This window comes from Dreissena polymorpha, chromosome 4 (genome assembly GCF_020536995.1).
Source record: "Dreissena polymorpha isolate Duluth1 chromosome 4, UMN_Dpol_1.0, whole genome shotgun sequence".
Taxonomy (NCBI): domain Eukaryota; kingdom Metazoa; phylum Mollusca; class Bivalvia; order Myida; family Dreissenidae; genus Dreissena; species Dreissena polymorpha.
In genome coordinates, this window is record NC_068358.1 from 81,946,209 (window position 1) to 81,959,226 (window position 13,018).

At 32.5% G+C, this 13,018-nt stretch overlaps 1 protein-coding gene across 1 annotated transcript; it reads left to right on the forward strand.

Annotated features, from left to right (window-relative positions):
* The first annotated feature begins 8,455 nt into the window (after nucleotides 1-8,455).
* Nucleotides 8,456-11,930, forward strand: LOC127879304 (L-rhamnose-binding lectin CSL3-like). Its single transcript, XM_052426082.1, has 2 exons — nucleotides 8,456-8,579; nucleotides 11,481-11,930. Exons 1-2 carry the CDS (start codon nucleotides 8,525-8,527, stop codon nucleotides 11,768-11,770), a joined length of 345 nt encoding a protein of 114 aa, XP_052282042.1. The 5' UTR covers nucleotides 8,456-8,524; the 3' UTR covers nucleotides 11,771-11,930.
* Nucleotides 11,931-13,018: the final 1,088 nt, after the last annotated feature.

Sequence of the window (13,018 nt, forward strand, 5' to 3'; positions counted from 1 at the left end):
TGCAATTTAGACAATATATGAGCATATGTGGACTTTAAATTTCTGCCCAATTTTAACCGTTATAGCCCAATTTGAATAGTGTCTGAGAAGAGATTAGTACTGGTTTATAACTTAAAATACAATTATTATTTTCAAGTATCTGTAAATAGTTAACTGGACGCTTTTAAAAGGGGTCCGTTTGTTTTGCAATGCAATAAATACCACATAAGCGCATGTCAATGTTGTATGGACAAAGATTTTAAGGGCATATACAGTATAAAATCCAACGTTTAATGTTACATTTTATCCCATGATGCTAAATATAGCATATATATCTATTTCATACATCATACTACTATTTACCAACTTCATAATATCAAAAAAGTTTTTTATTCGAAATCTACTTTATTGAAAATGAAAGATTTTAAGAACACTGATAATATTGTTCAACTTCACAATAATACGTTTTAGATCATAATTAAGGATATATTATTAATTAGATTTAATGAATAACATTTATGTAAAGTTTGAATATGTGACGTGCCATACAAGGAAGTATTGATTCATTGAATTACAGTGAGAGGAATGTGTATGTGTTGCATGTAAAACTAATATATAATGCGATTAAAATATGATGGATTTGTATTTAAACAATTTAAAGTCAATCATACTAGATCTGACATACTGTTGTTATCCAAGTAACATGCACAACATATTAAAGCTTGCTCTTATTTTTGTTTTTAAGCTCTGGGTACTTCCATCGTATATAAGGGTTCGTCCATGTACCTGTCATGTCCTGCATGTGTACTCTGGGTTGTACGGCCGCACACAGGGGAATGCTGTCCCCACGCGTCCATTCTGACGACACACTGCGTATCTTAAACCTCCAGTACCCAAGTACAATATCTGTGTAATGGACAAAACATGTGTCGTCTCAGCGCAAGCAACGACGTTTTCGGAGATCCTTACCCGCACACATACAAATACCTTGAGGGGAAATTCGCCTGCTTTTTATTTTAAAGACGTTACTGGTGTATGACAAAATGTGTTTACAAATCCTCATGCTGTACGGTAATCATTTTGCCATTTAAACAATGACGTAATTGAACTAAAAATGTTAATGCATTCGTTCCATTCTTTTTTTTATCGATACTATGAACTATAAATATGTATAAAACTAATCGTTTTTTTATTTTCTTTACTGCAGACCTCTATCATAAAGATGTACTTGACGACGATTATTCACGTTGTAGTTGGCTATTATTAAACCTTGATCTCTCACATTGATATGTTTAAAAAATGAATATGAATTTTTATTCACATCAAACTTTTCAATGTAAAAATGTGCGACATCCCAAACGCCCCCCAATATAATAAATTAACAAATTAGATTTGATTGTCGAGGAAATTTACATGTTTATATTTCAGGAATGAAAATTTGCATATTTTAATTTTTAATGGCTGACTTATATAACATTAAAAAGATGATTATTTAAATCAACGCATATTCCTCCTCCCCGTCCGCCCCGTCCCTCTCCTTCGGGAATGAATTGTCTATATTGATATATTGACCCATGTTAATAAGTTTTAGTCAAAAGTAGGTCAATATCAAGGTCAAAATTAGCTTATTTGATGTGATTGAGTTTAGAGCATTCATATGTTTCATCCATTCTTCATCAGCGCTTTGTAACAAGGGGTTTTGATGTCAAACGAATGTTGATACAAGATGGTTTTGGGTGTAGAAAGACACAATCCGCACAACATAAGCAAGCGATATTAATTTTTGTCTAAATGCGTGATTTTTGCGCTAACCAAAGATTCGGATTTTCTAAAGTAGTCCTAAATTATGTCATTGTCAGTATTTAAATCGGTCTGATGAGATGGATGTGTCGACAGTGTTAAACTAGATAATTATGCATGTATCAAGGCGTTGAATGAAGCATTTATTATAATTTGGTTATTTTTAGTTAACTTCGCACGAACAGACGGGTGTTGTTAAAACGGGCATGTTAACTGTCATTTGTCCCCCGAAATCAGTTGATGCCAACGTCACACAAAAGTAATTTAATATCAGTAAATATCATAATATTCCAAAAGATGTGTGAATCTCACGATAACCTTATCCGACTGTATTTGAAAGGTGTATTATATGGCATAAAATTGTTAATATATTTTATACTTCGTTGTATCAAATCATGGGCTGGCTTCATCATATGTATGCGTTCTATATAGTAGCATTTTAACATTAGTGAATTATAATTCTTAATGTGTTTATGAACCCGTGTAAGATCTTAATGTAAACAGTTGTAAACTATATTTAAGACGAACTGAGTAAACAGTTATTTTTAAAGAAAAAAATACCAAACAGTTTAGTGCGTTGTTCAATAATGCTTTATTATATACGTTGTTTGAGATATCATATTTATACGTCGTTCACACACACCAATTTGCTGGCTTTCTCAATCTTGCAAACGTAAGGTGATTACTTTTTATAATAACGAAGTTTGGGTCATTTAAAACAACAACACAGGACATCATTTTTTCATTTATTATAATAATCATTGCAGAGCACGACTTTGGATTCGCACCGATACACAAGGGTCAATACTTGAATAATAAGGATATCTGACTGCCCCCCCCCCCACACACAATCGCTTTTTGACAAACACACACTGGGTCATTTTATTTAGACCGTGTCATATTTAAGTAAGTGATAAATGAAAACTAGACCACACGAAATTGTGTGATCCCGCTAAGAAAGTTTGAAGCAAGTAAAGACGAGATATATATCAAATACTAATACGAAATAAACGCTAATTACTTTTTCGCTGATACGGCGAAAATACTTGTCTCAGCATGGGCGTTGCCATCTTTTTTGTCACATGATTACCCTCTCTGTATTGTATTTATCGATGTTACTGCATGTTTTGTAAATATGTACTACCTAACGGCGGAAACGAAAACAAACCAATTTCCTCCTTCTATTGACTGCGAGAGTGGGACGGGGTTTAGTAGACTTTGTAATTCTGACCAAAAAGTGTGTTCTTGCTACAAACAGTTTGTACTAGCGATGAACAGGTTAACAATATGATAAGTTTATCAAATAAACTGCATTGTATTAATTACAAGTCAGCAAAAAAATGCAATATTTCATTAAGTGCTTATCATTTCTAGGACGATAGTCTGATATTGGGTCGCAAGTTTTAATCATTTGTCGATTCATTGTTGTAACGTTTTGCAACACTTTATATGCGTTGTGTTTGAAGTTACACCGGGATATACACCGGCATAATTCAAAATCAACGCGTACAAAGCAAGGAAAAAATATTTGAATAGTTGGCATTTTTATCTACCGCTGCATAAATGAATCAATATCGAATCTCAATGTTACAAATTATGTACAAAAAATGTTTAAACATATATTTTATTCTGCACTCCTTGTCAATAAGTTGCAGACTTAGATTCACTTATTTGCAGATTAAACCTTATGATCAAACAGTATGCCTACCTGTTTAATTTAGAATTCCGTTTAACTAGAACTATAATAACGTTTTCTTTAAAGTATCGTCGTAAAAAGGCAGAAGAACCAGAATGCCAATGAAGCGCTTAACAGTGTTTATGTGAACCCATTTTGCGAACACGTGATCTGGTGGTCTAGTTTAAACAACACTTAACCCATGTTCAAACATGGCCTTAGTATTGTCAAGATTAACATTCTTACCAAGATGCATCGAAAGTTGACAGAAAATTTGATCCGTTTGATCCAAGCAAGCATCCGCCCAGTCTAGCGAACATTGAGACAGGAACAATAGAACCAATGTCGGCTATTGTTGACCGAGCAAATAGTATTGTTAAACCCCAAATGATGGAATTTGAAAACATAAGGGGTGCATACACCAAAGTGTTTGACATCAATGTCATTAATTCAAGCGTAATTGGCTTACACGCTAATTCTAGGGAAATGTATAGTAACCATAAACCAAACCATATATTGGCTCCAGTAACTACTGTTATGTCAACTGACAAAGGGGAACTTAGAATAGGAAAAAACAAATAGGTGCTGAAGAATCAATTAAAGTGTGTGAGCGGCATGTTGAAAACAAGATCACATGTTCATAGATGAATCTGCTGTCCTGCACGTCATTCATTGGCCCTAAGACGGAACGATACATGACTATATTTACAACTTTAAGTCTTCTATAAGACAAAATTTGAATATATGCGATGTCAACATATGTTTGGCCGATACATTAGGTTCAGCACCAAAAGTGGGGCAAGGTTTGGTAGACAATCCAATGTCTAAAGGGTGTCGATCTAACGGGTGACATGTCTGTACCACCACATAATATTATACTAGGTGTCACTGAGACAAACAACAGCTGAATGGATGCAATAAGTTGGCTGGATAGTTTGATATCGGTAAGGAAACATTTATTCAGATGCTGAACGCAGGAAACTCCATCAGACTGTAAGGCGATATGAAGCTTCTATGAACAAAACGTGAAGGAATATTTGTCTCGGAATGGAAATACTTTAACAGAGGTAACCTGTATTACAAGACATAACATTTCGGCAAACCGGGTAGGGAAGTTGGGTAAAGCTATGCCATCGCTAGCAAACTTGCCCGCCAACCACGAAAGTCAATGCAAATGTGAAACGTGTTCACATAAAGGCGTGTTTATGGAAACATGCATAAGATGCAGCCCCCTCCCCCCCCCCCCTCGGCGATCTAAATCCACGTGATTAACACCCTTTTACCAATTACAGTAGCATTAAATGATGCTTAAGCCCCACTCAATGAATACAATAATAGAATGTGTGTGTATAAGCGATAGCCAATACTCACACTTGGGTTCTCGTGTACAAAGCGCGGCTATCATGTAGTATCTTTTGCGCTTGTCAAAAGCTTCATGTTTACAATATAATGTAACAATGATCAGACACAAAACATGCCCATGAGATAACTTACTTTGTCCATGAGTAAGGAAAGATGGAGAATACTGGTATATCGCGATATGTACTTGTTGGTACGAAAGACAAACATGGGAACTGAACTAAAATTTACATTAGCAAATCACTATATGCTAGACAAAAACTCCCAACATGAACTTAACCAGTCTACATATTACATTATACCATTATGTTTGTCACGCGAGTTGTGTATCGTGGTATTTCTTTAATTTTGACCCAGCATCTGTAAAAATAATTCAAGATATGTACATTTCGAGATATCAGATAATAAATTCATTTCTGCGTTGAATAAGACCGTGTTCATTGAAAATGCTGCACAATTGATTAAGTTATGGCTGTTCAATTTATTTATTTATTTATTTATTTATATATATATTGATAAATATTTTTTCCAGAGAAGTTGATTTTTCGTTGTAATTTGTTTATTTTGCATTCAAAATGATGTTTTTACTAATAAATAGCATAGCCACACCCTAACCACCTGTGACAAAAACACTTTAACATTTACCATACACCCCGATGTCGTGTTTAGTGAAAAATGGCCACTTTTCAGCCGAACTATGATCGATAAGACTCTTTAAAAAATTGACTTTTAGATATATTCACTACCCGCAGCAAATCGTACACAATTAAACTTTAACAAAATAATCACGTTCAATCTTAGCTGATTCATCTAAGAAAGGTACTTTGAAAAGTAAATTGTATGTACATACACATATACTTGTGATTTTAATGGATACACATTTATCATTTGATATCATCAGATGGTTTTAATGTTCGTGAATATCACAAACCTCTATTTCATCGTATGCAAATGCTTGTTTTCGATGTTGATTCGAGCTTTGCAGTAACGTACAATCTTTATACATAAAACGTGATACAGTTTTTAATTTACCCTCTAAATACATACACTGTTTACACCACACGTGAGCGATTTTTAAAATACTTTATTTTAAAAGTATGTTAAAACGTGCCAAAATGTCTATAAACTGTCGGATAATCTACAAAGCCCATATGAAATGAAATGTTTATTATACGAAACCTGTACATGTAATTAAAGTCACAGTAAATCATTGTTTACGTTGAATTATCTATGCAATGACTACTTATAAATATTATCAAGATAAGACAAAGAGGTATAATAAAGTTTGTTAAATTACCAGATATGTGTCTACTACTTGTGATTTATGACATTTAGTTGCAAGTTATTTACTATATTTCGGCAATTAAACGCAAGATGATAAATGCTTAAGCAAATGGTGTCAACAATTGTGGTAAAGACAATTTAATGAAGCCACAAGTACATTTGTCAAGAAAAATGATTTAATGTGGAACAATATTGTTTTTTTTACCATGTACATTTTCGAGTATGCAAGGGTTGTGTTTTTGTGATCGAACTTTTTTTTCAATTTCTTCCTTATATTTTATAGTACATCAACGTTACTTTTATTCTTAAACTGTATGTTTAGTTCTTTTCTTGTGCAAAAAAAAATCGCGAAGATGCGCGGGCCAGCATTATAGATATTTGGTTATATACATACTTTCCGAGCCTAATGTGTTTAAATTTCTAAATTTAAAGCAAATCGTGACGATCTAAAAATGAAGCAATATGTTATCATAAATTTTCATATTTCATGTTTAAGGAATTTATTTGAAGTGTATAAAACACGATATATTTGCTGAAAAAGCATAATTCGTGCTAGACAGTTCGCGTACGTCTTTTAAACAATGATTAAATTTATAGACGAATCAACAGTTATGTATAGCATTACATTTAACAGAAAGAAAATACTTAATTCTGTATAGCCATTAAATGTTTATCAAAATACATCTCTAGAAATAATGGAAAAAAATGGTCGGTTTAGAAATTCTTTGGGACGAATACCAAGAAATAATGGTAAGAAAGCGAATCATGCATGCACAGTTATGCTGATTGTGTTCGGTATTGCACCATGTTAAAATTTCAACCAGATTCAAGATTTCAACCAGATTCAAAATTAATTAAAATAAATAAAATATACAATTTAATTATGGCTAAATTGTAATTGTTTAATCACATTTAATAATTTAATCGTAAACAGAAGTTATATACAATCTGACTTTATTTAAAAAAACATCTATCTTTAATGCCCATTGTCTCTTGCAAAATGATTAAAGTTCCGATACAGAATTATTAGATGGGACAACTCCTTTATAAAATTGAATATTAAACTTTCTTCATAAAAAAACATGCTGTGAAAGAGGAAAACAATATATTGAACACATGCATGACTTTAGATAATGATGATTTAACACTTCCATAAAAAGGGAATCTTTACGAAATAGATCATGAGGACTTCATGAATCTAAAGGAGAAAACTATTTGAAATGTAGTTAGAACTTGTATCGTTCATTTCCTGGAACTTGTTCTCCTAAAAGTGTGGTCTTGATTATTGATGAATCTGCGTTTTAACTTCTTTAAAACAAATAATAATACCTTCAATATTCGCCATAAAGAGTACTTAGATTTAACGTTAGTGTAAATAAATTATTGTAAGCAGGTCTTATTAACACTTATTTTGCATAACGATACTTATAACTTATTTTATTTTATTTGATTAATTTGTCGATCGTTACAAAATTCTAAGAAGACAATCTAAGTGTGTTGTACCCTAGAAGCAGAAAGTCATTATTGTACTGTTTTGCAAAGGTTCACTGTTTCTCTCATGTATCATGTATGACAGTTACAACACAAGACATGTGCGGTGACCATGCGGGAATTTTTACGTTTCCAAGTTCCTTGGTATATTCAGTGTGCAATTGTGTAACATATCCGTATTTGCCTATTGTGTAATCGGGAACCCGTTCTTGAACCTATTAAATATAATATAGGCGTTGTAGGATGTTATGTCCATTTTGTGTTGTCTTAAATAATGGCAAGTGTTTGTGTGATGTACACATATTTCAAGAAATGCCATCTTATTACTGGCAAATATTACCACAATTGTTTTCTTTACATACATCGGAGCACTGCGTTTTTATATATTGTAGAGTTAAAGAGAAAACAAGTAAACATGTTTATTATAAGTATTGTTACCAGAAACTTATTTTCGAAATGACCTGACTTGAAATAAACATATTTAATCACAGAGTTGTTCATGTTTAAAACGGACACACAATGATAAATTAAGCTATGCTTTGTTACTTCAGACACTGACAAATACAAAGCGGGTTATATGAAGCATAAAACAAGATAGCGTCAACGAAAAAAACAAACATCGGCGTTGCTATCAATCAAATACGGAGCCGAGTTCATTTAAATGCCAAACTCCTAAATCGTTCCATTGCAAAGTCTTATTCATCATCCGGCTCTTGATTTTTCACAATGGTTATATTGTTTTATATACATTAATTTATTCACAACTGTCAAATAAAAAACAATTGCGCGATTATATATTACTTTTTCAAACTAATTATGACAAACAACTTATGAATTCGTAACGAGCTTGTCTCTATAAAAAGCCCAGCTGGATCTTTGAAAAACAATTCAGCAAATCGTCGATACAGTCAACTCGGAAAGTACAAGTGGGAAAAAATGGCATCTTATATGACATGTCTTCTCGTGATCGCTGCATGCTTTGCCCAGTCAGGTAGGATTTGTTATATCAAAGCTGTGAAAATGCTTGGGTTTATCAAATCATTTTATACGGTTGGTCAGAGTGTAGGCATAATATATAATTGGATTGTTTTGTGATGCTGTGTATTTGTAACGGTTTGAAGTCAACTGTCATATATTTCGAAATTCTTACATAAATCTTTCATTAATTCCATTATCAGAGATGATTTCATATTGTTATTATAATGTCACAAAACAGAACAGAATGGTGTATTTTTGCCGTATGCACGTAAAGCTCATCGTCATAAACATGCATTTAAATAACAGCATGCGTTGAAGTACACAAATAACACGCATCATTTTAAAGAACAGTTAATCTAAATTAAAAGGAAATAAACATATTTCGTGAACATTTTTCGTGAGAATGTCACACGAATCGGATTAATACATAGTGAGCACACACTATTATACGGATAGTTTCACAATTGTAGCAATAATTACATAATTCTGACCTTATTTTCTTTGTAAAAATATGTTTTATTATTTTACACTACATGCATAATGTTCGTGAATATCACAAACCTCTATTTCATCGTATGCAAATGCTTGTTTTCGATGTTGATTCGAGCTTTGCAGTAACGTACAATCTTTATACATAAAAAGTGATACAGTTTTTAATTTACCCTCTAAATACATACACTGTTTACACCACACGTGAGCGATTTTTAAAATACTTTATTTTAAAAGTATGTTAAAACGTGCCAAAATGTCTATAAACTGTCGGATAATCTACAAAGCCCATATGAAATGAAATGTTTATTATACGAAACCTGTACATGTAATTAAAGTCACAGTAAATCATTGTTTACGTTGAATTATCTATGCAATGACTACTTATAAATATTATCAAGATAAGACAAAGAGGTATAATAAAGTTTGTTAAATTACCAGATATGTGTCTACTACTTGTGATTTATGACATTTAGTTGCAAGTTATTTACTATATTTCGGCAATTAAACGCAAGATGATAAATGCTTAAGCAAATGGTGTCAACAATTGTGGTAAAGACAATTTAATAAAGCCACAAGTACATTTGTCAAGAAAAAATGATTTAATGTGGAACAATATTGTTTTTTTACCATGTACATTTTCGAGTATGCAAGGGTTGTGTTTTTGTGATCGAACTTTTTTTTTCAATTTCTTCCTTATATTTTATAGTACATCAACGTTACTTTTATTCTTAAACTGTATGTTTAGTTCTTTTCTTGTGCAAAAAAAAATCGCGAAGATGCGCGGGCCAGCATTATAGATATTTGGTTATATACATACTTTCCGAGCCTAATGTGTTTAAATTTCTAAATTTAAAGCAAATCGTGACGATCTAAAAATGAAGCAATATGTTATCATAAATTTTCATATTTCATGTTTAAGGAATTTATTTGAAGTGTATAAAACACGATATATTTGCTGAAAAAGCATAATTCGTGCTAGACAGTTCGCGTACGTCGTTTGAAACAATGATTAAATTTATAGACGAATCAACAGTTATGTATAGCATTACATTTAACAGAAAGAAAATACTTAACTCTGTATAGCCATTAAATGTTTATCAAAATACATCTCTAGAAATAATGGAAAAAAATGGTCGGTTTAGAAATTCTTTGGGACGAATACCAAGAAATAATGGTAAGAAAGCGAATCATGCATGCACAGTTATGCTGATGGTATTCGGTATTGCGCCATGTTCAAATTTCAATCAGATTCAAGATTTCAACCATATTCAATATTAATTAAAATAAATAAATATACAATGTAATTATGGCTAAATTGTAATTGTTGAATCACATTTAATAATTTAATCGTAAACAAAAGTTATATACAATCTGACTTAATTTAAAAAAACATCTATCTTTAATGCCCATTGTCTCTTGCAAAATGATTTAAGTTCCGATACAGAATTATTAGATGGGACAACTCCTTTATAAAATTGAATATTAAACTTTCTTCATAAAAAACATGCTGTGAAAGAGGAAAATAATATATTGAACACATGCATGACTTTAGATAATGATGATTTAACACTTCCATATAAAGGGAATCTTTACGAAATAGATCATGAGGACTTCATGAATCGAAAGGAAAAAACTATTTGAAATGTAGTAAGAACTTGTATCGTTCATTTCCTGGAACTTGTTCTCCTAAAAGTGTAGTCTTGATTATTTATGAATCTGCGTTTTAACTTCTTTAAAACAAATAATAATACCTTTAATATTCGCCATAAAGAGTACTTAGATTTAACGTTAGTGTAAATAAATTATTGACCTCTTTCAATGTTCTGGTGTCTGCCTGGTTCAAAAGATAATTTATGAGACGACAAACGTAATTTAGCAATAATGTAAAATGTATTTTCAACAATATCAAAATACGATGATCTTTCAATTACTGGTTTTAGCTCCTTATATAAGATCATTTAGCCACACGACGTCACACTGATATTTCAGTTAGCGATATACTGATCTCGTAATCAGTTTTTGAATAACGGGATAAATTGATCATTGTATACAGATTCGGGGAATAGCCATACATCGGTGAAACCGGTTTGGTTAAGAATCTTAAGAATGTCCCAATTGTTTGCATTAATTTTACGTTCAATAGTCGTTTACAAAATTTACGAAGAACGCGCTGAATGGATCCCCAAACTTCGCAGTAATAGTTTAAAATAGATGATATATAACTATTGAAATAGAAAATAGTAAATAAAATGAAAAAAATTAACACCAAACTGAAATAGGTCTATTTATAGAAGCTAAATATTTAAACCGCTTTGTCTTAACCATTTCAATTTTTAAATTAATGTCTTTTATACCTTACGTTTTTGTAGTTCAGATTTTTTTATTTAGACTCAATAAATCATACCCTTGTTTAATTTTGCAGCACTTGGCGACTCCATTATCTGTGAAGGATCAACCATGTACCTCGCCTGTCCCTCCGGGCTAAACTTGGTAATCGGCTCGGGCGTGTACGGCCGCACACAGGGAGGGGATATCATCTGTCCTCATCAGTCCATCCTGACGACTAACTGCGTGTCTCCAACGTCCACTGGCGTGGTAAAGAGTCTTTGTGATGGACAAAACCAGTGTAAACTTGACGCTAACAACAATCGGTTCGGAGACCCTTGTGGCGGTACCTACAAATACCTGCAAGTGAGATACGCCTGTATATAATTTTACCAGGACGTTACTACTTGATAAAGATTGTTGATTATGATCAACATAGTTTTGAAAATTACATCAGTAAAATCAATATGTTCATGTTTGGTTTCCAATGGTTTGTTTTATATAACAGAACCTATGTATCGGCATTATTAAATATGATCAATAAACTAGTTTCTGATCATCGAGCAGTTTTGATTTATGTATTGTCATATGTGGTAATAAAAAGATCATAGACCGGACGGGCTCGTTCGTCGGGAAAAGGAAAGACAAACACAATATTGTTGATTGAAAAAAAGAATTCATTATAAAATGCCATAAAGTAGATAAAACTAGAACATATTCTTTTCTGAATGGCATAATTAATAAGATCAGCTGTTTACCGCTTAACCAGAACAAGTAAGCAGTAGTATTCATTATGTAACAATATTAAAAAACGGCAATATGAAGGCAACGGTTGATTTCCTATAATCAATTATCCTTAACACTCGCAAAATGCCGATCAAAAGCCAAATACCATCGTTATTGCAAATTCACGATATATCTCTAATTTGACTGATATCGGACAATACTGTTCGTTTGAGCAATGTCATGGACAGTAAGGCGTAACATAAACTAGGTAGATGGCGCTTTCAATGCATATTCTTCTGACTGATTTCTGACGCAAACAAGCCAACATCGTTAAAAGGTAATATTAACAGCAGTAATACGATGTTATGTGTACGTAACGAGTTCTAGTAACCGCCGAAATTATAGGTTTATATCAACGAGTCAGTAAATGATCTGACATCATCAAAGAGCACATGTATTTGGCAAATGCCCAGCAATGGCTTTGAACCACTGCTCAACCGTGTAGTAAGACCATAGCTCAACCACCGACTTGACGCATAGCTCAACTATCAAGTTAAACAACAGCTCACTTGCTTTGTTAGAACACTGTCCAACAACTGTGCTCGACCTGGTCTCAACAAAATTGTTCACCTATATATATTTGCAGCCTTAAACAATTACGGACTCTTCAGTTATGATGGTTTTATATGACTATTCTACCCTTTAAACGGAAGTTTAACGTGGAGCTTAAGGCTATCAGTTGTTAATTATCTATAAGAGACAGACGAAAATTGTATACTAAAAACACTGCCACAGTTTCTAATTAAAATTCATCTCATTTAGAATTGATAAAAATGTCATTTTATTTAAGTTGGTGTGGTAGTATACATTAATTAGAATTGATCACTTTGGTCCCTCAACCTAACAGAT

Coding starts and splice junctions, on each gene's coding strand:
- LOC127879304 (XM_052426082.1), top strand. CDS start 8,525: ATGGCATCTTATATGACATGTCTTCTCGTGATCGCTGCATGCTTTGCC. Junction 8,580..11,480: donor TGCATGCTTTGCCCAGTCAG/GTAGGATTTGTT, acceptor TTAATTTTGCAG/CACTTGGCGACTCCATTATC.